Here is a 22589-nt window from a genome sequence, read left to right as displayed (position 1 = left end):
GTGAGGCTTCCTTAGTGCCGGCCGGCCGCTGCCCCACTGGCCCTCGCGGCCCCTGGCCCTCTGCCCGGCCAGACTGAAGCCTGTCCCGCCTGCCCAGGGTGCTACGCGGAGGCCCTGCGAGAGCACCAGCAGGAGCTGCAGCTCCTGGAGTCGGCCGACGACCCCCTGGGCTGCGCCGTGGCCCACCGCAAGATCGGAGAGCGGCTGGCGGAGATGGAGGACTACTCGGCTGCCCTGCAGGTGGGCGGAGGCCGCGACGTGGACCCCCACGCTGGCCACACCCAGCTCTCCTGGGCTCTCTCCTCCTGGGGGTCCGTTTCCGAGAAGGGAGGCCCAGTCTCTGCTGTCCAGGCCTCTGGCTGGAGGGGAGAGGGGGACACGCTGCGCTGGGCCCTGGTAGCCTGGTCCTTGGGTGGGTGTGCCACAGGCCCTCTGTCCACACAGAGCTGCCCTGGCCCCGCCTTCTGGGGCTGCCACAGCCTAGCTAACTTCCGGTCAGTGTCTCTCCCCCAATGACTTTGGCTGGTCTGAGTGTGGTGCCACCGTCCCCACAGTCAGTTCTTAGCATAGAGAAAACGGGGTGTTGCAGCCTGGCTTTGGCCTGCTCTGTGGGGGCTTGGGGGACACATGGGGTTTGCTTGACGTGGGGTTGGCTCACAGTCACCATTCTTCTGTGCTCCAGCACCAGCACCGCTACCTGGAGCTCGCATGTTCCCTGTCCAACCATGTTGAGCAGCAGAGGGCCTGGGCTACCATTGGCCGCACCCACTTGGACATCTTTGACCACCACCAGTCACAGGATGCCTTGCTGCAGGCACAGGGTGCCTTCGAGAAAAGCCTGGCTATCGTAGATGAGAAGCTGCAGGGTAATTGCCCTTGGAGACTGGCCCTCCCCACCTTCTGCCTCCTGAGCTCTGCAGGGAGAAGAGGCTACAGCCCCATTGCGCGCCCTGCCCGTGTGGTGGGTCCACCCGCCTGGACCCTCCCTTTGTGAGACTGAGATTGGTTCTCAGAAGCAGCAGCCCTCCCCCACCCCCGCCCCCTGCCCCGCAGAGCCTGTGCTCCTCACGACCTCGGGTCCGGCTACCTTTGCTCTTTTTCGCTCTGCTCTACCTGCAGCAGAACCCCTGGCACCTACAGTGAGAGGCTGGAGGAGGGGTCCAGGAGAGGCTGGCCAGGCCAGGGCCCAGGGCTGGAGACCCCAAGTGGGGGTAAGGCACTGAGTGTCTGGAGGGGCATCTTCCAGGCTCACTGGCCAAGAGAGAGCTGAGTGAGATGAGGACCCGACTTTACCTCAACGTGGGCCTCACCTGTGACAGCCTGCAGCAGGCGGCGCTATGCCACGCCTACTTCACGAAGAGCATCTTCCTTGCCGAGTAAGGCCCCCCGCACCCCGCTCGGCCCCAGGAGGGAGTGACTGGGGCCTGAGCTGCTCCCAGGGTCCTCCCGAGAGGGCAGCCGAGCTGACCTCACCCCTCCACCCAGTCAGTTTCCTGTTAGCAGAGGGGCAGCCTTGGCTTTGTGGGGGCCGGAACCCTAAGTGGCATCGGTGGGTGCTTGCTGTGCTGTCCCTAAGCGACAGTGCCCCGGGCACTGAGCTCCTGTCCCCACCCCCAGGCAGAACCACCTGTACGAGGACCTGTTTCGTGCCCGCTACAACCTCGGTGCCATCCACTGGCGGCGGGGGCAGCACTCTCAGGCCATGCGCTGCCTGGAGGGGGCGCGGAAGTGCGCACGCACCCTGAAGCAGGGCTCCATGGAGAGCGAGTGCTGCCTGCTCCTCTCGGAGGTGCTGGTTCTTGGTGGCTCCGGGCTCTGCTCCCGGGTGGGCTTGGGCCTCAGGAGCCTGCGGGCCTCACCTTCCCTTGCCCCCCAGGTCCTCCAAGACCTAGGGGATTTTTTGGCCGCCAAGAGAGCCTTGAAGAAGGCCTATCGGCTTGGTTCCCAGAAGCCTTTGCAGAAGGCAGTGGTCTGCCGGACTCTCAAGTATGGTGAGCCTAGGAGGGGATGGGGGGGGTGCTGAACCCCCTGAGAAGGGGTAGGGAGGGCTCCCGTCCTTCAGCAGAGGAGGCCTGGGCGTGTGTCCTTTGGGAGGTGGCAGCGCCAGTAGGGCACCCGTCTCCCCCCACTTCTTGTTGGGAGGGGCCTCATTTTTCTCTGAGCTACATTCAGCACAGAGCGTCAGAGGGGCACCCAGGATGGTCAGGAGACTAGTGTCTATGTACAAGCCAGCTTCGTTGGCAAACTCGAGAGAAAAGCCGCCACGCCTAACGGGGTGGGAGCGTGGACGGTGCGTGTGGCCTAGCAGGACTGGTAAGTGGCAGTCAGCAGGCCCCCACCCCATGCCGCGGACCAGCCCCTGCCCTGACTTGTCGTTAGTTGGTTCTTCTATTCTTGCTGCGACCCCACCAAGCAGTTCCTGCTATCACCCTCCTTACCAGTGGGTGAGCGGAGGCTCGGGCAGGCGGCTGGCTGCCTAAGGGCACAGGGCCAGGCCCCAGGCTGTGCCGCCCCCACACCAGGCTCTTTCTGGCAGTGCTCGCGGTGGTCCGCCTGCAGCAGCAGCTGGAGGAGTCTGAGGAGAGTGACCCGCGGGGCGCCATGGGCATCTGTGAGCAGCTGGGTGACCTGTTCTCCAAGGCGGGCGACTTCCCTAAGGCTGTCGCGGCCTACCAGAAGCAGGTGCGTGCCCGGCCTGGGGCGGGGGTGAGGGCACCGGGGCTGTGGGCTGTGGGATGTGGCGCAGCCCTGGCCTCGCTGTTGCCGCCTTCCCAGCTGCAGTTCGCGGAGCTGCTAAACAGGCCGGGGCCTGAGCTGGCCGTCATCCACGTGTCCCTGGCTGCCACCCTGGGGGACATGAAGGACCACCGCCAGGCCGTGCGCCACTATGAAGAGGAGCTGAGGCTGCGGGACGGCAGCGCCCTGGAGGTGAGGGGTCACGGCGCCCTGCCCTGCCCAGGGCTCTGTCCCAGGACTGCTGCCCTTGGGGGTGGGCACGGGAGGGCTGTCGTCCTCCTGTCTCGTGTGGGCAGCCATGGGGAGCCAGGGCCAGCTGGGTGCGGGGGCGGCCGCCACCGAGTTCATACCTCCTCCTCCAGGAGGCCAAGACCTGGTTGAACATCGCGCTGTCCCGCGAGGACGCCGGGGATGCCTACGAGGTGCTGGCACCATGCTTCCAGAAGGCTCTGAGCTGTGCGCAGCAAGCCCAGCAGCCGCGGCTGCAGGTGTGGGAGCCCGCCCGCCCATGCTGGGATCCCCACGTACAGCTTCCGCGCGGCCCACCTGTCCCCCTGGCCCTCGTCCCCGTCTCTGCTCTGGCCCTGAGCTGGTGTCCCCCGCTCCTCAGAGGCAGGTCTTACGGCACCTCCTCGCGGTGCAGCTGAGGCTGCAGCCTCAGGAGGCCCCTGGCACTGAAGCCAGGCTGCAGGAACTGAGAGCAGCTGAAGACGAGGAGAACGAGGGGGATGAGGACGACGAGGAGGATGAGGGGGACGAGGGGGATGCCGCCACCCTGGAGGCCATCGAGGTGGAGCTCTCAGAGAGCGGTGAGGCTCGGACGCCGTGCCGGCAGCCCCGGTGTTCCCTCCCTGACGCCGGGGCCGGGCCGGTGGGTCCTGCTCACAGGCTCGGGATGGGAGGGAACAGCCCAGCGCCGGGTGGGTAACTGGCACGGGTGAGGCAGGTGGAGAAGGGTGGAGGTGGGGGGGGGTGCAGGGAGCCGGGCACAGCCGGGGGACGTTCTTGGAGGGGCCGGTGCCGGGAGGCTGGCGGGCGTCTGCAGGGGAGGTGGCTCGGGGCAGACCTGGGGAAACGCACCGCAGGCGGTCCTGAGACCCTCGAGGGCCCACGCGGTTCCCCTGAGGCCAGCGTGCTCAGCTCCGAGGGGCGGCTGTGAGGGTGGGCTGTGGCGGAAGCCGGCTCAGGCAGCGGGCCAGTGGGTGGGCTTCAGGAGTCAGCTGGCTCCTGGCTGCATGGTCCCTGAGGCCAGAAGGAGTGGCTTCAGTTTTGAACTCGAGGGGCCTCCAGAACCTCCGGGAAGTTTCAGCCTTGCCTTAGGGGGGTGCTGAGCTGGGCGTGGCTCTAATGCAGGTGTGGGGGAGGGTCCGCAGGAGGGGCGGGGAGAGAGGACCCAAAAAGGAGAACTCCAGGCGACTCTCCGACTCTCGACTCTCCGACTCTCCGATAGGCATAGGCAGTTACCCCTGGAGGAGAAGGAGGTGCTGGGAAGGAGGCGCAGGAGGGAGCAGGGGTGGGGGGGATGGGTCGGGCTGAGAGCAGGCAGGAGAAGGCAGAGGTACCGGGAGTCGTGCAGGTGGAGGACGCCTGGGCCCCAGGGGCGAGCTGTCTTCACCCTGGGCCTGACGTGGCCCAACAAAGATGCTTCCCGGGAAGGAGACGGCAGAGGTCTGGGGTGGGGGAGGCTGCCCCACAGAGCAGTCTCCTGGGCGCAGCGGAGCCGGGGCAGGGGCTAGGCTCACCTGGGCTGGTGGGCCTGGCTCTGTTCCAGAGGATGAAGTTGACGGGTCCCAGCGGTTGGAGGAGGAGGAGCTTCAGGGCTGCCTGGGCCGGCGGAGGGGGAGCAAGGTGAGCACAGCGGCTGAGCGCGTGTGTCACCCTCCCTTGCCCACCAGTGCCTCCCCATCCCCTCACGCCTACGTCCCCATGGGGCGACTGTGCCCACAGTGGAACCGGCGCAACGACGTCGGGGAGACCCTGCTGCACCGAGCCTGCATTGAGGGCCAGCTGGGCCGTGTCCAGGACCTCGTGAGGCAGGTGGGCCCACTGCCCCACCCCAGTCACCCTGCGGCCATAGCAGGGGCTCTCGCTGGGGTACTGTCTCCCCAGGGGCCAGGGCAGGGTACAGGGGCCGGAGCCGGCACTGGGGACTCTGTACTTGTTGTGGCGAGTGTCTCTCTCACTCTGCTGTGACCTGGGCCAGGGCCAGGCTCGGGGGTGGGCCCCGGGGGCCCTCCTCAGGCTCCAGAGCCCCAGGGCAAGACCAGGCTGGGGGCTACTTGGGGCCAGGCTCCTTCCCATTCTTTGTCACAGGGCCACCCCCTGAACCCTCGGGACTACTGTGGTTGGACACCCTTGCACGAGGCCTGCAACTATGGGCATCTGGGTGAGTGTGGGGCTGCGGGGTGCTAGCATACGACAGGGAAAGGGAAAGGGTCCCTCCCAAGGAAGGGCCTGGGAGCTGGCTCATCCCCCCCGTCCACAGACATCGTCCGTTTCCTGCTGGACCACGGGGCCGCGGTGGATGACCCGGGTGGCCAGGGCTGTGAGGGCATCACGCCCCTGCATGATGCTCTCAACTGTGGCCACTTTGAGGTGGCCCAGCTGCTCATCGAGCGAGGAGCATCGGTCACTCTCCGAACCAGGAAGGTGAGCACAGACGCAGGCCAGGCAGGCGTGGGCCGCATGCGGTTGGCGGTACTGCCACTGCCAGCCCTGCTTAGCTGGGTGCCCCACAGGGCCGCAGCCCGCTGGAGACGCTGCAGCAGTGGGTGAAGCTGTACTGCAAGGATCTGGATGGCGAGACGCGAGAGAAGGCTGCTGCCATGGAGACGCTGCTCCAGGCGGCCTCTTCGGGCCAAGGCAAGCGGGGACCTCCTTTGCTCCTAAGGACCCCGCTTTGTAGCCTGAGGGTCCCCGGGCCCTGGGTGGCGGGGATGGTGCCAGACACTGCCTCACAATAGATTCAATCTCTCTGCAGCTCCCCACAGCTCCCTGGCTTCCCCAACCGTCCCAAGTAACCATCTTTTTGACCCTGAGACCTCTCCTCCCTCAAGTCCCAGCCCAGGACCACCAGAAGCCTGTCAGGCCAGTGCCAGGGTCTCCCAGGGGCTGGCGGTGCCAGCCGCGGCCAGGCCTTGGAGGAGCAGGCACAAGCTGGCCAGCGGTAGCAGCTCGGATGGGGAGGACAACCCAGGCCCGCCCCGGCCACCCCAGAAGAGGCCCCGGATGCCCAGCCCCGCCAGTGACGGGGAGGCAGCCACAGCGAGTGCCGGCTGGGCAGCCTACCGGGCGGCCATCCGCAGTGTGGGCAGTGCCCAGAGCTACCACCTGCGCCCCAGCCCCCCTCGAGGCCCCGGCGAGGCCCCCAGCCCCCGGGCGGCGCTCCTCCCTGAGGAGGAGTGCTTGGCCGGGGACTGGCTGGAAGAGGACTTGCCGCTGGCCCACGGTCATGGGGGCAGCCACCTGCCCCGCCCCCATAGCAGTGCGGATGGCAGCAGACACAGTGCCTTGGGGTCAGGCAGTGAGGCAAGCGCCATCAGGTCTCGGGCCCGGGCCAGGAAGAGCCGGCTGTCCTGTCTCAAGAGTTGGAGTGCACGGGTCAGAGCAGATGGAGCCTGCAGCTCAGCCGCAGAGCCCCCGCGGAGCCCTGATGTCCCCAGGGCCTTGGGGCCCATTGGGGGAAACCCTGCAGCAGGCCAGCCCTTGGTGGGTGTGCAGGCCTGGAGCAGAGCTGCCTCCCAGGCTGGGGTGGTTGGGGGTGGTGGGCAGGGGGCTCCGTCTTCCCTGACTCAGGCTGTCCTTCCTTGCCCGCACCGACTAGGGTCAGGCCCTGCTCCCTCCCATCCGAGTTCGAGTTCGTGTTCAGAATAATCTTTTCCTCATTCCCGTCCCACACAGGTAAGGTGTCACCTGTCTTCTCCCAACCCCTGGCCCCCTCTGCGCCACTGCGGGTTCTGGGCCAGGGGATGGTGCCCAGGGGCAGCAGAGGGCCCTCATGGCTGTAGATGGCGTGGAATGTGCGATGCGAATCCATCTGGTTTTATACCCCACCTTTGGGGGGCTGGCAGCTGGGGGAGGTGATGGCAGACACAGGCTCGGGGAGGCCCTGCGTCCCTAGAAACGGCCCGGAGGTGCTGCATGTGTGCACGGGGCACTGGCATGTCACACGTAGGGGCAGGGGGAGACGAAGGAGCCAGACAAGGGAGCTGTGGACGCCAAGCTGGGATGGCAGGACCCCGGGGGCCGCTCCTCAGCGTGTGCGGGAACCTGGCCAGGTCCAGGACTCAGCTCGACCTCTGTCCCCACAGCAGGGAGACCCACTCCGTGGCCTGGCTGGCTGAGCAGGCCGCCCAGCGTTACTACCAGGCCTCTGGGCTGCTGCCTCGGCTCTCCCTACAGAAAGAGGGGGCCCTGCTGGCCCCCCAGGACCCCATCTCCGACGTGCTGCAGAGCAATGAGGAGGTGAGTGGCAGGCCAGGCCCTGAGTTCGGGGTGTTCGCCAATACTGGGTGCCGGGGGCTGCACACCGCTGGTGCTTTCCAGGTGTTGGCTGAGGTGACTTCGTGGGACCTTCCCCCGCTGACGGACCGCTACCGCCGGGCCTGCCAGAGCCTGGAGCAAGGTAAGGGCCCAGGGGGCCCTGCGGCGGTGGCCTGGGCAGGGGGCTGGGTGTGTGGGCTCCTCCTGCCCGTGCCACTCCCAGGACCCCAGGTGTCCACCAGGGTTCCTTCCCAGCACACCTGTTCTTGGCTTTTCCTCCCCTACCTAGCGGCCCTGTGTGTAGGTAGTGGGGTGGGGTGGGGGAGATTGGCCCCGTCTGGAGGTAGATGAGCGCCACCCACCGGCTGTGCAGCGTGGCTCCTGGGCCATGGGGTCCACGGGCCTCTGGTGGCAGCCCCAGGGCTCGTGAGTGAGGAGGGGCTGCCTGGTTTGCCTCTCGTGTTGCACAGGGCAGGACAGGCAGGCTCTGGCCCCGGTGACGCCACGTTCTCCCTCCAGGGGCGCACCAGCACGTGCTGCAGGCGATGGAGCAGCAGGGCTCAGGCCCCGCGTTCAGTGCCTGCTCCCTGGCGCTGCGCCAGGCCCAGCTCACCCCGCTGCTGCGGGCCCTGAAGCTGCACTCAGCACTCCGGGAGCTCCGCCTAGCCGGGAACCGGCTGGGGGATGGATGTGTTGCCGAGCTGCTGGCTGCCTTGGACACCGTGCCCAGCCTGACCCTCCTCGACCTCTCCTCCAATCACCTGGGCCCTGAAGGGCTGCGCCAGCTTGCTGTGGGTCTCCGGGGGCAGCCCGCCTTGCAGGTAGAGGCGTGGGGAATGGCGGACCGGTACCAGGGCAGCATCTGAACGTCCACATCTGGCCCATCCCTGGGTGGGGAGGTGTGGTTGAGAGTGCTGGCCAGTACCCAGCTCTGGGTGGCCCAGACCAGATCCTCTGGGGAACCCATGTCTCCACAGAACTTGGAAGAGCTGGACTTAAGCATGAACCCCCTTGGGGATGGCTGTGGCCAGGCCCTGGCCTCCATCCTACGGGCCTGCCCCTCACTCAGCACCCTGCACCTCCAGGCCTGTGGCTTTGGCCGCAGCTTCTTCCTGAACCACCAGGCGGCCCTGGGCAGCGCCTTCCAAGGTGAGCTGCCAGGCACGTCCACTCCCTGGCCCCAAGGGCTCAGAGAGCCTCCAGCACAAGGACTCCAAGGGCACGAGCCCAGCTTTCGGGAGCACGTAGGTAGACGTGCAGGTGCTGGGCCTGTCTGGGCTCAGAGGGACGTTGGGTGCTCGCCTGGCCTGGGCGGCCCCCTCAGGACACAGCCCCAGTCCCAGCTACGCTGCAGGCCAGAGCCCCAGCCCCACAGCTCTCACCAGGTCTGAGCATCCCGTTTGCCGGAGACGATTCCACCACAAGCCCACTGGGGCTGCAGAGACCCGCCACCCCAGCCCTGAGAAGCTGGAAACTGGGGTCCTCTAGGGGGCTTTCCACAGAGCTATGAACACAGCGGCAGGGGAGGAGGGGTCTGGGACTGGGGTGGCAGACGGAGTACTCCCCGAGCCACCCCACCACGTGTGGATGTCCCAGCCTAGGGCCTGTCTCAGGTCACCTGGGGCCATCCTGTTGTGAGTAGGGGCAGGTAGAGGACCCAGAAATGGTGGGAAGAAGCTGGGCTCAGGAGTCCAGTTCTGCTCCCTCCCCACTGGGAGACACTGGGCCAGAGCCACCCCAGTTTCCCTGCACACCAAACCTCAGGGACGAGGATGGCTTCCCGAGGGTCACGAGGGTTCTGGGCCCAGGACTGTGCGGCAGGGCTGGGGGCGGTGGCACGCGGGGCTGACAGAGGTTCTGGCCCTTGGTATAGGCGCCAAGTGCCTGAAGACACTGTCCCTGTCCTACAACGGCCTGGGTGCCTCCGCCCTGGCCCAGGCCCTGCAGAGCCTGCCAGCCCGCACCCTCCTGCGCCTGGAGCTGAGCTCTGTGGCCGCCAGCAAGAGTGACCCAGGCCTCACGGAGCCCGTGGTCAGCTACCTGACCAAGGTATGCGGTCAAGGAGGGGCACTAAGCCAGAGGCACCTTGGGCCACCCAGGATTGGCGGGTGGTGCTGGGAAGAGGCTTTGCACGTTTGGAAAAAACAGAGGCGGGGAAAGCCTTCTGTAGACCTGCCTGCCTCAGGCTGTGAATTCCTGGCCAGCAGGAAGGACAGCTGGGATCCAGGGAGGCAGGGAGGGCAGGTGCCCCACTCAGGCCGGCTCCCCTTGGGCCTCCGCTGTCTAGGAAGGCTGCACCCTGGAGCACCTGGGCCTGTCGGCAAACCACCTGGGTGACGAGGCCGTGAGAGATCTGAGCAGGTAATGCCAGCCAGCTCGTGCCACCACCGTCCTGCAGGGGTTCTGATCTCAGGGCCCAGGAGCCCGGGGAAGCTGGGGCTCCTTGCCCCAGCGTGCCCCGAGGCCTGGCCGCCAGCCACTAGCCTGCCTCCTGGCTGGCCCTCGTGTCTCTCTTCATGCTCCCACGGCTCTCGAGACTCTTTCTGTCTGGTGTGTCCCCTCCTGTCACCCTTTGTCCAGCAACCCAGGCATGGGCCACGGCTTCTGTGGCCTTCCAGCCTCAGCTGGCTCGCAGGAGTGTGAGACACCCGTGCCAGGCTGGGGGCAAAGCCTATGGTCCTGGCCTGCAGCTCCCCGAGCCTTGGGGTCACCTGGGGCAGCTTCCCCTCGTGATGGAAGCTGACCCCCAGGCTTCTTCCCTGTCTCAGATGTCTGCCTCTCTGCCCCTCGCTGGTCTCGCTGGACCTGTCTGCCAACCCCAAGATCAGCTGTGCCGGCCTGGAGGAGCTCTTGTCTGCCCTCCAAGGGCGGCCCCAAGGCCTCAGCTTCCTCGGCCTGTCAGGTGAGCTCTGGGTATGGTTTCTACACCTGCCACACCGGAGCTGGTGACACAGCTCCCTCCTCGAGGACCTGCCTTAGGCCCAGGTGCCTCCTCTGAAGGGGCCGTCACTGCCACCAGCCAGACCGCAAGGGTGAGCTGGGCCCCTTGGGGTCGCCACAGTGGAGGATGGTGACCAGTGTGACTGGAAGCAGGTGTGAGCCTTGCTTCTCCAACCGTAGGGCGGGAGGACCGTGGGTCTCTGCCTCTGGCCTGGTCAGCCTGACCCTCGAGACCATGGCAGGGGGACCCAGTGCCACAGGGACTTCCTCGTTCCTGTTGTCACCGAGGGAGGGACGTCGGGCTAGGGTGGCAATACCTGCCTCTGAGGGACCCTCCTGCTTCCTGGCCAAGGCTGCCCTGACCCTACCATCCAGGCCTATGACCTGACTTAGCTGGTTTCTCTGGCCACGCCCTGGTGCAGGACCCTACCAGAGCTGTCTTGAGAAGGACCCCAGGGAGGTGCGTTTGGTGAACTGGCCACCCAGCGGCCTGGCACATCCTGCTGGGGCCCAGGGCAGGGCAGACCAGGCTTTGCCCTCTAGGAGAACAAGGGCTGGGAGTGGGTCTACACACAGGGGACCCCTGGGTTCTTCCTGCTCCTTGCCCACGGGCCCACAGGGCCAGGCTGGCTCCTCCAGGAAGGCCCCCCTGAAGGTGGGCTGGTAGGAGACCTGCGCTCAGCTGAGGGGCTGCTTCCCACACACCTGGCTTCTTGGCACCTGCACCCTCTCACCGAACTCCCTGGGTCGCGAGCCTGCTGGGTATTCTCCGGTCTCTCTGAGGATTGAGCCTTGTAGCTCAGTGTCTTGAGACTCACAGGTAGCCTATTAGGTCCATTTTATGGAGGGAGAGACCCAGGCATCGTCAGACAATGGCAGAGGCACACATGTGAATGTGGTGTTTACTTTAGCCAACCTCCCTTGTGCCTGACCACTGGCTGGGAAGGGAGTCCACAGTCCTGGGCACACTAGGCCTGGGAGAGCACACTCCTTCCTAGAGAATTATCAGGCCTCTGCTGGCCTTTGCTCATGCCCCTCGCTGCAGCCCTTGGGGCCTCAGAGGAAGTGTGTTTCCTCCCAAGGGCCACACTGGTAAAGAGGAAAGCCCCACAGGGCCCCCTCTACGAACACCACGGGTTCCCGCGGGCCCCCGGCCACAGCCTGAGGCCTACTCCTGCTTCCCCTCTGCAGGCTGTGCTGTCCAGGGCCCCCTGGGCCTGCGCCTCTGGGACAACTTAACAGTGCAGCTGCAGGAGCTGCAGCTGTGCAGCAGACGTCTCTCTGCTGAGGACCGGGATGCCCTGCACCAGCTGCTGCCCAGCCAGCTGGGCCCCAAAGCATGCACCCTGGATCGGGGATCCAAGCTCTTCTTCAGGCACCTCTGACTGGCTGAGCCGTGCCCCGCCCTCCCCACACGCCCAAGCCTCTAATAAAGGAAGCCGCTGCTGCCGCCTCCCTCCTTGCTGTGGCCTTCGGAGGGGTTCATCTTGCTGTCAGAGCGCTCTGGAATGAGGCCTCCCTGCCCAATAAGCAGTGAGCCACAACCAGCAGAGAAAGGGTTTATTCATAGGCAGCCAAGTGAGGGGACAGGAGGACAGATCTCAGATTGGCTTCCCCAAAGTAGGGGCGTGGGATATTTACGGGATGAAGAAGCAGGTTGGGGGAATTCCCTGGCAGTCCAGTGATGAGCACTCCAACACTTTCACTGCCGACGGCCTGGGCCTGGTTCCATGTTCGGTGAACTAAGATCCTACAAGCTGCGTGGCCAAAAAGAAAAGAAGGCGGCAGGGTGATCTTAAGCGTGGGGAGAGGAGATTGGAGGTAGGAAAAAGGCGACGTAATCTGTGGTCTGCAGAGGCGTGTCTGAATTACCTGCTTCTTCATGGGACCATGTTAAAAAATGGACATGAGCTGAGGGTGGGGGTTTGGGCCCTCCAACGTCAAAAGGTCATTCACCGGACACCTGTGCAGGCCCAGTTTTAGGGTTGGTGGTCCTAACCAGTCTTAACTGGCTTGAGCTCAGACTGGACACAGGTGACTCCAAGTTCCTGGAAAACAGCTCAGAGCAAACATCTTATTTTTCAGGACGTGCACTTTTTTGTATCAACAATTAAGGTGAGCTTGACCAGTGAAGGCAGGTTACAAGCGGAAGGTTTTGTTTTTTTTTTTTATTGAAGTACACTTAATTTGCAATGTGTTTCAGGTGTACAGCAAGGCAATTCAGTTTAGCTCAGTTTTGTATATATGTATTGTTTTTCAGATTCTTTTCCATTATAGGTTATTAAAAGATACCGAATATAGTTCCCTGTGCTGTACAGTAGGTCCTTGTTGTTTATGGAGGAGTTTTTAAGAAGCTGTAAAGACAAGCTCAAGGATTTGTTACCAATTTCTATTAACCCTGTGGGGCACAGTTTCAAGGGCAGATCCGGCCACTTAGAGGCCCTACAGGTGAAGGCAAAACCTTCTCCCTTCGTTACCTCTTCCGGTTCCTATCAGGCATGGCTGGATCAGACCCGCAGAGTGTTACCCCCGGGCTGGCCCGGCCTCAGCGCGGGGTAGCGGGGAAGTAGCCGGAAGCCCAGGTGGACCGGCCCCGCGCGCAGGCGCAGACATCAGGTCCCGGCGCTGAGAAAGTGTGCGCAGGCGCATACATCGGGGCCCGCGAGCAAGCGCAGGCGTCAGAGAGCGCTCCGCCCACGCGCCATTTCCGGGATCCGCGAGGCCGCCCAGGTACTCCAGGCCGGGGGCGGGCGGGAAAGGCGGCGCTGGTAGAGGCCCGGGGGTGTCGCTGTGGCGCGGAGGGCACTCCGCGCCCGTGCTTCTCCTCGCTCTCCGTCTTGTGGTCCCCTCTCCCGGTGTCCGGCTCTCCTGGCTCCCCCCTGGGTTCCAGAGCCGTTTCCCCGGGACTGGCGCTTCCGAGTGCGGCGCTCAGACCGCCGGGCCCGAAGGTTCCCGCGGCCTATGCGCCCCGCGCCCGGCCCGCCCGATCTTCCACCGCGCTCATTGGGCTTTCTCTAGAAGCTCGCCGTGAACGCGGCAGGTTGGTGAGGTTCAGCCGAGTATTCGCTTGAGGCCGCGGACGTCCGTTTTCGTGGCTGCGTGGAATCCCGTTGTAGAGCCACAGACAACCCCCTTATTCCTTCTCTCCGTTGCACCTCCTCTCTGATGCTGCGGGAGGGTGGCTCAGTGGTATCCGTGTCCCCACCCCACCCCCGCGAGCTCTCGTAATTTCATCGGCCTTCTCGGCCCCGTCCCCCCGCCCCTGCTGCTTAACTTGTACAACCTTGGCCTTTCCCAGCCCTGATCCCGCCTTTCCTCTGCCGAGCCTCCGCACGCCGCGGTGCCCGGGGCTCAACGTGGGCTGCTCTCCCTCCTACCGTGGTTCACCCTTAGCCATCTCCTGTGGGACGCCATGCACCCCCTCGGTGCCACTGGCTCAGCCCTGCCAGCCCCAGGCCTCTCCCCTGATCTCCAGCCGCCTCGGCAGCTTCCTTGGATGTCTGCGGAGCCTCTCAAAGCCAACAGATCAACCGCAGCGCTTTCCTGCACACCCGCTTGCCTTCTACACCTACTTTGTTCACTTTCTCCATCTCAGTTCACCTCACTGTCATGGTGCCACTGGTCCAAAAATAAGGGGTCATTCTTGAGTCCTTTTTATTTTTACCGCTTTTCAAATTCTCCACTGGGTCTGGTGGTTTCATCTCCAAAGCACATCAGGACGTGGCCCCAGCCACCGCACCAACTTCCGGAGTGGTCAGGGGCTCCTGCTTCCACGGTCTGCTCAGCCCACCGCCCACCTGGAGCTGGGAGGACTTTCTTCAGTCTTCCAGTAGTTCCCTCTGGCTGTGCCAGGATAAACCCAGACTCCTCCTCCTGGCCTGTGAGATCTGTGCCCTTTGATCCCCCTGCGTCTCTGTCCTCATTCCCTAGAACGCCCCTCACTCAGAAAGCACACCTCCCCCCCCACCCCACTTGTCCGTTTCTCTAAATTCATTCCTGCATAAAGACCTCACATTATACGTGCTGTCTGTCGTATGTGCTGTTTTCTCTGCCCAAACGTTCATCCAGGTCATTCATCTGATAGCTGCAGCCCCTTCCTCTCCTGGTCACCTGACTCAGAGCAACCTGCCCTGACCGTGCCGCCACTCCCCACCCCACCTGCTTTGCCAGCCTGCCATTGCTCACTCCTGAGATGCTCACCTGCACCTGCTTCCTCCCGGCAGCCTCCAGGGTGGCTCGGTGTTCCCAGCACAGTGCACAGCACCCTGTGTGTTCATTGCTGGTTTTGTTTCTGCTGAGGGTGGGGAAGCTTTTCATGAGGCCCAGCCCTCAGGGGTGTTAGGGGGTCACCTTTGCGTCAGCACTGGCTCTGCTCCCTAGGTCTCTGCTGTGGCCACCTGAGCCTGCAGGATGTTTCACGGGATCCCAGCCACTCCTGGCATGGGAGGTGAGTGTGGCCCAAGCTGGGCCCAGGGACCCAGAGGGCCTAGGCTTTCAACCTCTGTGGCAGAGGCTGACGGGAGTGGTGGCCGGAGCATTTGGGAGGTCTATAAGTGTCCGCCCCTGCAAGACCTCAGGTAGTGGCCAGGGGCCCAGAGACCTCCTCCAGGTGGGGTCAGCTGGGCGCAGAGATGACAGCTTTAGTGTGGCTGGAACTTCAGGGGGTCTTAGGTACCCCACAGTCCCCAGGCCAGGGAAAAGATGACAGAGCATGTGACAAACGTGTGTGCCCATCACTGCATCGTAAGCAAGGGAGCCTAGAAACAGGTGGGATGGAGGACCAGCCCTGGCGCACAGCCCCCTGGACCCAGAGGCATGTCCTCTGCTCAGGTCACCCACAAACTGATGGGAATGCTGAGATTGAAATTCCCCCAGCTCCCTTTGGGCTCTTTGGGACATAGCCCGGAGGAGGCCTTGGGAGGGGCGCCGAGACAGGGCTGGGCCAGGGCGCTGGACAAGCTTGCCAGGGTGACCTTCGCAAGCAGCCTGCCAGCTATCTGCCTGTTCTGTCGCAGCCCCTGGAAACAAGCCGGAGCTGTATGAGGTGAGCGGCGGGCACCTGCCTGGCGGCGCCGGCCAGTAGTCTTTATCTGCGTGGTCCTCACCGGGACTCTGCAGCCACTGTGGTGCTGCTGGCCGACCTTCCGCCCTGTCTCCCCAACAGGAAGTGAAGCTGTATAAGAATGCCCGTGAGCGGGAGAAGTGAGTCCAGCACCCAGGCTGCCTGCCTCCCCCATACTGAGGGTCAGAAGAACATGGGGTCGGCCCAGGGAAACGGGTCCCAAGAAGCCTCTGCCAGGGGTGGGGTGAGAGGGGCAGCCAAACACGGAGCTCTGCCTCAGCGGCACCTTGGGTAGGACTGGCACCCTAGGCTCCGGGACCTTGGCTTCCCTGCCGTGGCAGCCGCATCTGAAGGGTGCGCCCCCTCAGGTATGACAACATGGCAGAGCTGTTTGCAGTTGTGAAGACGATGCAGGCCCTGGAGAAGGCGTACATCAAGGACTGCGTCAGCCCCAACGAGTGAGAGCCCGCTTCCCTGCACCACCGACCCGTACTTGGAAGCTTGTTTCTGCCCTCCAGGGCTGGGGTGCTCAGTAAGGAGCGGGGGCGGGGGTCTGAGGCCCACCCAGCACAAGGAGGGTCGCTTGGGTGCTGGCGGCCTTGGTGCCATCTTGGGCAGGGGCGCCCTGGCGGCAGTAGCCCAGCATTCTGGGGAGAGGGGAGCCCAGCGCCCTGGCGTCAGCATTCTGCCCCAGCTTTGCTGCCTGGGGCCTCATCAGTGCAAAGGCATAGGAGGCGAGCAGGGTGGCACAGTCAGTCAGTCCGTGGGTGCCGCCGGCCAGGCCTGGCAGCCAGCTGGTACGTGGGGCCTTTGTTCGGTGCAGCAGCCCCTCCCCCATAGGACCACGAGCTGTCAACGTGGAGGCACGGCCAACATGGCCCGAGGAGCGGGCACAAGGGGTCTCGCTGGGCCTCTGCCTGGTGTTGGGCTGGGGGCCAACCTGCACAGTCCAGGCCAGGTCCGTGTGGCAGCCGTATTTTGGCCGTTACCACCTTCTGCCACCTTCCAGAGTTCTTTTTTTGTGTAAACCAAGTGGGAAGGCTTGGTCCTCGATGGCCAATCCCTGGCCCTTCACCCAGCCCTCCATGTGAGATGCCACTTGTCTGGAAGGGCGGAGGGTAAGCAGGATGTGCCAGGCGGCGCTGGCCTGGCGCTGAGGGCGGCAGCCTGACCCTTCCCCCCAGGTACACTGCAGCCTGCTCGCGGCTCCTGGTCCAGTACAAAGCTGCCTTCCGGCAGGTACAAGGGTCAGAGATCAGCTCCATCGATGAATTCTGCCGCAAGTTCCGAGTGAGTGAGCGGCCCCTCCACCCTGAGGGGCGTGGGTGGGCGTGGGCATGGGGGCCATTGGTCTGGAGCTGGGCTGCCCTGCGAGGCCCAGCACCGTGTGCCCTCCCTCAGCTGGACTGCCCGCTTGCCATGGAGAGGATCAAGGAGGACCGGCCCATCACCATCAAGGACGACAAGGGCAACCTGAATCGCTGCATCGCCGACGTGGTCTCGGTGCGGAGGCGGGAGGGCCACGTGCCCACAGCCCCGCGGTGCACAGAGTAGCTGGAGTGGGGGGCGGGCAGTCCTCCTGGGCAGCGTCCGGGAAACCCCCTGAGGCCCCTCCCATCCCAAGGCCCACGTGGGATGTGCCCAGGGCTCCCACCCACTGACCGCTCCTCAGCTGCAGGGTCAGGCTTAGGGCCCACGTGACCCCACGGCTGAGGCTGAGGAGGGCGAGGGCCGGCTGGTGCTGCCCCGGGCCCAGCCCTGCAGAGGACCAGGCTGGCGGGGGTCTTTGCCAGGGGCCCATGTCGTCTCACACACACCCTTGCCACCAGCTCTTCATCACAGTGATGGACAAGCTGCGCCTGGAGATCCGGGCCATGGACGAGGTGCGGCTCCCGGGCGGTCGGGGGTGGGGGCAGGGGAACCAGGGTCGGTGTCCAAGCGGGTAGTGTTTCTGCAGATCCAGCCCGACCTGCGGGAGCTGATGGAGACCATGCACCGCATGAGCCACCTGCCCCCTGACTTCGAGGGCCGCCAGACAGTCAGCCAGTGGTGAGTGTGCCACCTGCTGAGCCACCCAGTCCGTCGCAGCCCCGTAGCCCCCCACCTGCCCCAGCCCAGCTCTGTGCTCTGTGCCCCACAGGCTGCAGACCCTGAGTGGCATGTCAGCCTCAGACGAGCTGGACGACTCCCAGGTGCGCCAGATGCTCTTCGACCTGGAATCAGCCTACAACGCCTTCAACCGCTTCCTGCACGCCTGAGCCCAGCCTCCCTACCCCCACTTTCTGCGATCGTCCCATTTCCCCCGACGTCTGCAAACGTTTTACCATGCACAGTGGCCTAGAGCCCGCTCCCCCAATAAAGATGCTTTCTGACCTCCCTGCTGCTGTGGCCGCCCCCTGCCTGCCCCAGGCCCACCCTGCCTGTTTGTCTGCTCTCTGGACCTCGGGAGCACGCAGCCCATTCATCAGGGAAGAGCCTCAGTGGCACTTCAGAGGCAGCGCCTTCCCTGGTGGGCACCGCCTGGCAAGCCAGCAGGGGTGCGCCTCCCCCCAGGCCAGGTAGGCTTGCATCTGCCTGCCACACCTTCCCCCACCTCTCAGCTGAGAGCTTTAGGCAGCGTGGCGGCCCAGCTGACCAGGTCAGCACAGAGCCTGACACCTTTGCAGCAGGGCCCATCCTTGCGCGGTGGCTCACAGGAGCGCCGGTTGGTAGCTCACAGTAGCACAGCTTGTCCTGCCTGCCACCAAGGGTGTCCCTCACCTGGGAGCAAGGCCCAGCTGGCAGACGCCACGGGAGCCCCAGAGCTGGCCTTGCCCAAAGCCTGGTGGGGAAGCAACGCCTGCTCCAAGGCCTTGTGCCGTCAGTGCTGGAAGCTGCCTGGCCCCGCGGGGTTCATGTCTGCGTCCTCATCCTCTGGGGCAGACAGCAAGCAGCAAACCAGAGACCAAGGCTCTGGGTTCCAGGGGCGTGGGTTCCAGTTTTAGCAGCTGTGGTGTTGGGATAAGGGACACGCCAGAGTTTCATCGTAGCATCTTCTCTTAGTGGTACTTCTTTGTACCTGGCTTCTAGAGGCAACCAAATAAAGTGTGTGGTATTTCGAGTGGTGATGGAGGAGGTCCAAGGCTGCCAGTGAGGAGGTGCCATTGCATACGGGGTGGTCAGGAGCAGCTCTCAGCGTTGAACAAAAGGTCCAGGAGAAGTGAGCAGGGCTCCCTGGGGAAGGAGGAAGGGTGTGGGAAGCCGGGTGGGAAATGGGGCTGGAAGGCAGGTCAGGACTTGGGATTGTACCCAGGAGCCCCAGATGCCAGTGAGGGACTCAGAGCAGAGGCCCTCATCTCCCTGGTGTGTTAGGGGGAAGAGCAGAGTCAGCAAGTGAGGGGGAGAGACGGTCAGCTTCTGGGTGTGGACCGTGCTGTGTGTGGTGCCCACAGTCTGCTGGATGCAGCGGTGGAATGAGAACTCCGGGGTTACACCAGGCTTGAGCCTGAGCACCTGGAGGGGTGGAGGAACTCCTATTGAAATGTGGACACTTGGGGAGGAGGGGCCCTGTGTGCACAGGCTGAGCTGGACTTGGCTCTCCGATGGTCAAGGGGAACTGTCAAGTGCGTGGCTGGACACCAGCGGGTGGAGTTCCATAGACAAGGGTGAAGGCTGGTGTCTGGGGTGAAGGCACACTATCATGGGTGCCAGGAATTCTACCCGAGGGGCAGGACTGGCGCTGCATCAATGCAGGAGCTGAAGAAGGGGCGACCGGGGCCTGGGGAGGAGACCAGAGGCCCAGGTGTGGAGGACGGTGAGCTCCAGGGCGGACCGAGCCGAGGAAGAGCCCTGCCGAGTCTGGCCCGCGGGGCTCTCGGTGACTTTGACAACAGTGTGGGCTGGGGTGAGGCTTCAGTGGAGCCTGGGAGAGGCCACCAGTGCCTGAGTCCCCGTGACCTGTCAAGGGAGCTGAGGGGGCAAAGGGCCAGGGAGGGTTGTTTGGGTCTATTTTAATTTTTGATTAATTATTGTTAATTTTTTATTGCAATGAAATATGTAAAACATAAAGTCGGCCACCTGAAACATTTCCCAGTTCAGCGGCATCGGGTGCATTAACCACGTCGTGCGTTCATTGCCACCATCTGTCTGCAGGATCCTTCTCCTCTTCCTAAACTAAAACTGTCCCCGTTAAACAGCTCCCTATCCCGCCCAGCCCCTGGCACCAGCCATTCTACCTTCTACCCCTGGATTCTGACGACCCCCGAAACCTCGAAGCATGAGTGGAATCACACAGAATTCGTTCCTTTGTGACTGGCTCATTTCGCTTGGCATAACGCCCTCAAGGTTCATCCATGTTTTAGCGAGAGACAGGATTTCCTTCCTTTTCATGTCTGAGTAATATTCCGTGGTGTGTCTAGACCATATTTGTTTATCTGTTCACCCACTGATGGGCCCTTGGGCTGCTTCCCTCTTTGGGCTTCTGTGAATATCCTGCGATGAAGGTGGGTGTCTGGCGCTTGCTGGGTGACGGACTGATGCACGAGGGGCCTGGGGATAAGCCCAGCGCTGGCGGGCGACAGGCAGATGTGCAGGGCAGTTGGTGACACACCCTGCGGCTGCCCTGGGCTAGGAAGGGAGGGCATGGGTAAGCGGTTGGGGGGACACGAAGCAGGGAAACGTGGGCCCACGCAGAGGGGTGCCGAGGCCCAAGGGGGTGCCAGCTGCGTGCCAGGCCTCCACCAGGGGACCTGAACAGCTGGGCTGAGACCTTTTCCCTGAAGCTAAGCAGGCCTTGAGCAGTGGATGACCTGAGGCAGCAGCTTGGTGCCAGGCTCAGCTCCAGCCAGCCCCGGCCCTGACAAGGTGGGGTAGGGAAAAAGGCCAGTTTGGGCCCAACAACTGGGGGCGGGGGGTAGCCCAAATCTTTCCAGCTTCCCTTCTCATTGACTCAGGGGTCCAGGAGTCATCTGAACCCCTGGCAGACTCTTCCCATCCCCTCCCCTTGCCTGATACCCCTGTAAGACCCACCGAGGTCACACTGCAGTGCCGTCCAGCATGTATGTGGGTGGGAGGGCAGGAGCCACACCTGAAGTCGGGCCCAGGACACCGTCCTCAGCCTGAGGCCCTGCCCTGGGTGGTACAGGATGATGGGGACAGAGTCCTGGGGCCCGAGCTCCCAGCTCCCCTGGAGCCTCTCCTCCCCCACCCCAACCACCCCGCCTAGGGACAGGGTCAGGGTCAGCAGCTGGTCCAACCAGGTGTGGAAGGGGCCACCCACACTCCCTCTAGAAGGCAAGGCTGCCCCGAGACTGGGGTTGGCTAGCTCCCTGGGGTCTGCCCCTTTCCCCAGACTGCCAACTAGGCAGAGATAAGGCCTAGAAGTTCAAAGGCCGGAGCAGGAGGCATCAGGGAGGGGCAGGGCTGGGAGCCATAGTTCTCCCCCTCTCCCTGAGCCTAGTGCCCACTTCCTGCTTCCTGCTGCCCTCAGGGCCCAGGAGCCCCTCACTGGCCGGTGAGCCGGGGGGTATGGGTAGGGCGCCCAGCCTCCTCTTTGCTCTTGTTTGTGTGGGGCTTTGGCCATTTCCTGGGGAGTTTCCCCTGGAGGGTTTGGAGAGGGGCACATGACTCAGCCAGCACCTTATCTCAATTCCCTCGGATTCCAGCCCCTGCAAGAATTTCAACACAGAATTCCATCGCAGCTCAGGACCCCACGCCCAGGGAGGCCCTCGAAGGCTCTGGGGTGTCTAAGTTGCCTGAGCCAGGGGGCTGGGGGGGGCCCTGCTGGGGATGCTGCAGGGAGGGGAGTGGGGCAGGGCCGTATGGGGGCTTTCAGGTAGGATGTGGGGACCGGGCCTGTAGTGGTGTCTTGGAACCTCTGCGCCAGGCCCCCTTGCCTTGGGGGCAGCTCTCAGAGAGAGGGCCCTGGGAAGCAACACCCACACTGAAATGGAGTTCCCCTAAAACCGAGTTCCTCTGCAAAGTTCTTCCTCAGCCTCTCTATGCAAATCTTATTCCCTGTCTTGTCTGACACCTGTTCCCCTCAAGACTGAGGAGTACCAAAAAAAGGGGGGGGATTGAAACTGAGCAGGACCCTGGGGGGCCTCCTGAGTACAAATCCTTTCCTTGTGCCCCGTTTCTTGTTTGTAGGAAACGGGCTTCATTCAGCCCCCTAAGACCTTCCCTGAGTTCCAAAGGGCAGGTTCAAACCATTGCTAATCAGGGAAGGGAGGGGATGCAGAAACAAAGGAGGGGCAGTCAAGAAACTACAGCCTTGGGGCAGGGTCCTGGCTCCCCTTGGAGCTCTTCTGCCAGAACTAAGGCCCCCACCCAGGTGGAAGATGGCGACTACAAGCTGGGACCCCAGAGCACCGCCGCCACCTCCCCACCAACCACTCAGGAGAAAGTCACATGCCCTGCTGCCCTCACCCCAAATTTTGCCTATTAAAGGCTCCCCAGAAACCATCGGGGAGTTCAGGGTTTTTAAACACGAGCCACCCGTTCTCCTTGCTCGGCCCCCCAGTAAACCCGTCTCTGCTCCAGACTCTGACGTTTCGGTTTGTTTGGCCTCACTGTGTGTCGGGCACACAGATTTGCATTCGGTAACAAGATTCTTGCAGGAGCAGAGTGGGTGGCCGGGGGCCACAGCTCAGTGGGCCGCCCAGTCCGGCCCGGGCTCGCCCCCCGGGGGCAGCAGCGCCTCGCTCGCTCGCTCGGGGAGGACCTGGAATGGTTAACCTGCGACACCTCCAGCAGCCAATCACAGGGCCCCGCAGGAAATGCCTGGAGAGCCTCGCCGGGGCGGGCGGGTCCCAGCCCAGCCCAGAGTCTGGCACCAGGCAGCCCACGCGGCCCGCAGCCACCCAGGCGACCATGGCCTCCCTGGAACTCAGAGCACCCGGGGGCCGCAGCTTGGCTGGCCTGGCCGGGCCCAAGCCGGGGCTGCTGCTGGCCTTGCTGGCTGTGCTGGCGTTGACCGGGACGGCGACCCCACCTGCCCGTCTGCTGACCCTGCTGTCCTCTGGCCGGGGTGTTTTGGACCGCAAGGCGCTGGGCAGCCTGTTAAATACACTAGCGGTCCGTGTGCATTGCGCTGACGGGCCGTGTGGAAAGGTAACGAACGGCCCCACCCGACGGGTCCCCCGGCCCCAGCCCCAGCCCGCCGCTCCACCCCGAGGGCCGGCGGCAAAGGGCTCGGGCAAACTCCAGGAGGCGGGCCGAGTGCAGTGGCCTGCTGCTCGGGCGCTGCCTGCAGGCCCGAGCCCACCTTCCCCCACTCCGCATTCAGTTGTAGGGACCCGCGGCTCCGGGACCCCAGGGCTGCCCCACCCCCACCCCATCAGCCCCCAGGCCAGCAAAGTGGCAGTGGTTCCAGGAAGAAACCACCCTGAGG

The 22589-nt window shown here is 63.9% G+C and overlaps 3 protein-coding genes across 11 annotated transcripts in view; all 3 read left to right on the top strand.

Moving 5' to 3' along the window:
- Positions 1-12386, top strand: part of TONSL (tonsoku like, DNA repair protein) — a 12962-nt gene extending 576 nt beyond the window's left edge. Inside the window, exons 3-26 of one of the 2 annotated variants that reach the window (XM_024741069.1) lie at positions 97-240; positions 683-866; positions 1247-1376; positions 1618-1789; positions 1877-1991; positions 2537-2682; positions 2776-2928; positions 3099-3224; positions 3347-3545; positions 4508-4584; positions 4684-4773; positions 5050-5122; positions 5222-5385; positions 5475-5598; positions 5717-6444; positions 6560-6636; positions 7047-7200; positions 7282-7360; positions 7738-8039; positions 8196-8367; positions 9092-9267; positions 9506-9579; positions 9987-10120; positions 11350-12386. In XM_024741069.1, the coding sequence (XP_024596837.1) occupies positions 97-240; positions 683-866; positions 1247-1376; positions 1618-1789; positions 1877-1991; positions 2537-2682; positions 2776-2928; positions 3099-3224; positions 3347-3545; positions 4508-4584; positions 4684-4773; positions 5050-5122; positions 5222-5385; positions 5475-5598; positions 5717-6444; positions 6560-6636; positions 7047-7200; positions 7282-7360; positions 7738-8039; positions 8196-8367; positions 9092-9267; positions 9506-9579; positions 9987-10120; positions 11350-11543 (3987 nt within the window). In that variant the 3' untranslated portion in view covers positions 11544-12386. Of the gene's footprint in view, positions 1-94; positions 241-682; positions 867-1246; positions 1377-1617; positions 1790-1876; positions 1992-2536; positions 2683-2775; positions 2929-3098; positions 3225-3346; positions 3546-4507; positions 4585-4683; positions 4774-5049; positions 5123-5221; positions 5386-5474; positions 5599-5716; positions 6445-6559; positions 6637-7046; positions 7201-7281; positions 7361-7737; positions 8040-8195; positions 8368-9091; positions 9268-9505; positions 9580-9986; positions 10121-11349 lie in introns of those variants that run through there. The other variant, XM_024741068.1, reaches the window with a different exon arrangement.
- Positions 12387-12806: 420 nt separating this feature from the next.
- On the top strand, positions 12807-17598 carry VPS28 (VPS28 subunit of ESCRT-I). Of its 8 annotated transcripts, none has more exons than XM_024741183.1 (10): positions 12807-12888; positions 14539-14605; positions 15174-15202; positions 15323-15360; positions 15589-15678; positions 16405-16510; positions 16622-16723; positions 17050-17103; positions 17178-17269; positions 17361-17598. In XM_024741183.1, exons 2-10 carry the CDS (start codon positions 14569-14571, stop codon positions 17476-17478), a joined length of 666 nt encoding a protein of 221 aa, XP_024596951.1. In that variant the 5' UTR covers positions 12807-12888; positions 14539-14568; the 3' UTR covers positions 17479-17598. The 8 variants fall into 8 exon arrangements, with proteins under 8 accessions (XP_024596951.1, XP_024596947.1, XP_024596949.1 ...); XM_024741179.1 differs by having other exon boundaries at positions 12850-12888; positions 15323-15511; XM_024741184.1 differs by lacking the exon at positions 12807-12888 and adding an exon at positions 12895-13198.
- Positions 17599-21925: 4327 nt separating this feature from the next.
- The window catches only part of SLC39A4 (solute carrier family 39 member 4), a 4556-nt gene continuing 3892 nt past the window's right edge, over positions 21926-22589 (top strand). Inside the window, exon 1 of the mRNA XM_024741079.1 lies at positions 21926-22309. Within this exon, the coding sequence (XP_024596847.1) occupies positions 21926-22309 (384 nt within the window). The remainder of the gene's footprint in view (positions 22310-22589) is intronic.

Source organism: Neophocaena asiaeorientalis, unplaced genomic scaffold, assembly GCF_003031525.2.
Source record: "Neophocaena asiaeorientalis asiaeorientalis breed wild unplaced genomic scaffold, Neophocaena_asiaeorientalis_V1.1 scaffold177, whole genome shotgun sequence".
NCBI lineage: Eukaryota > Metazoa > Chordata > Mammalia > Artiodactyla > Phocoenidae > Neophocaena > Neophocaena asiaeorientalis.
Note: the sequence above shows the minus strand (reverse complement) of the source record. Positions and strands in the feature narration are given on the sequence as shown.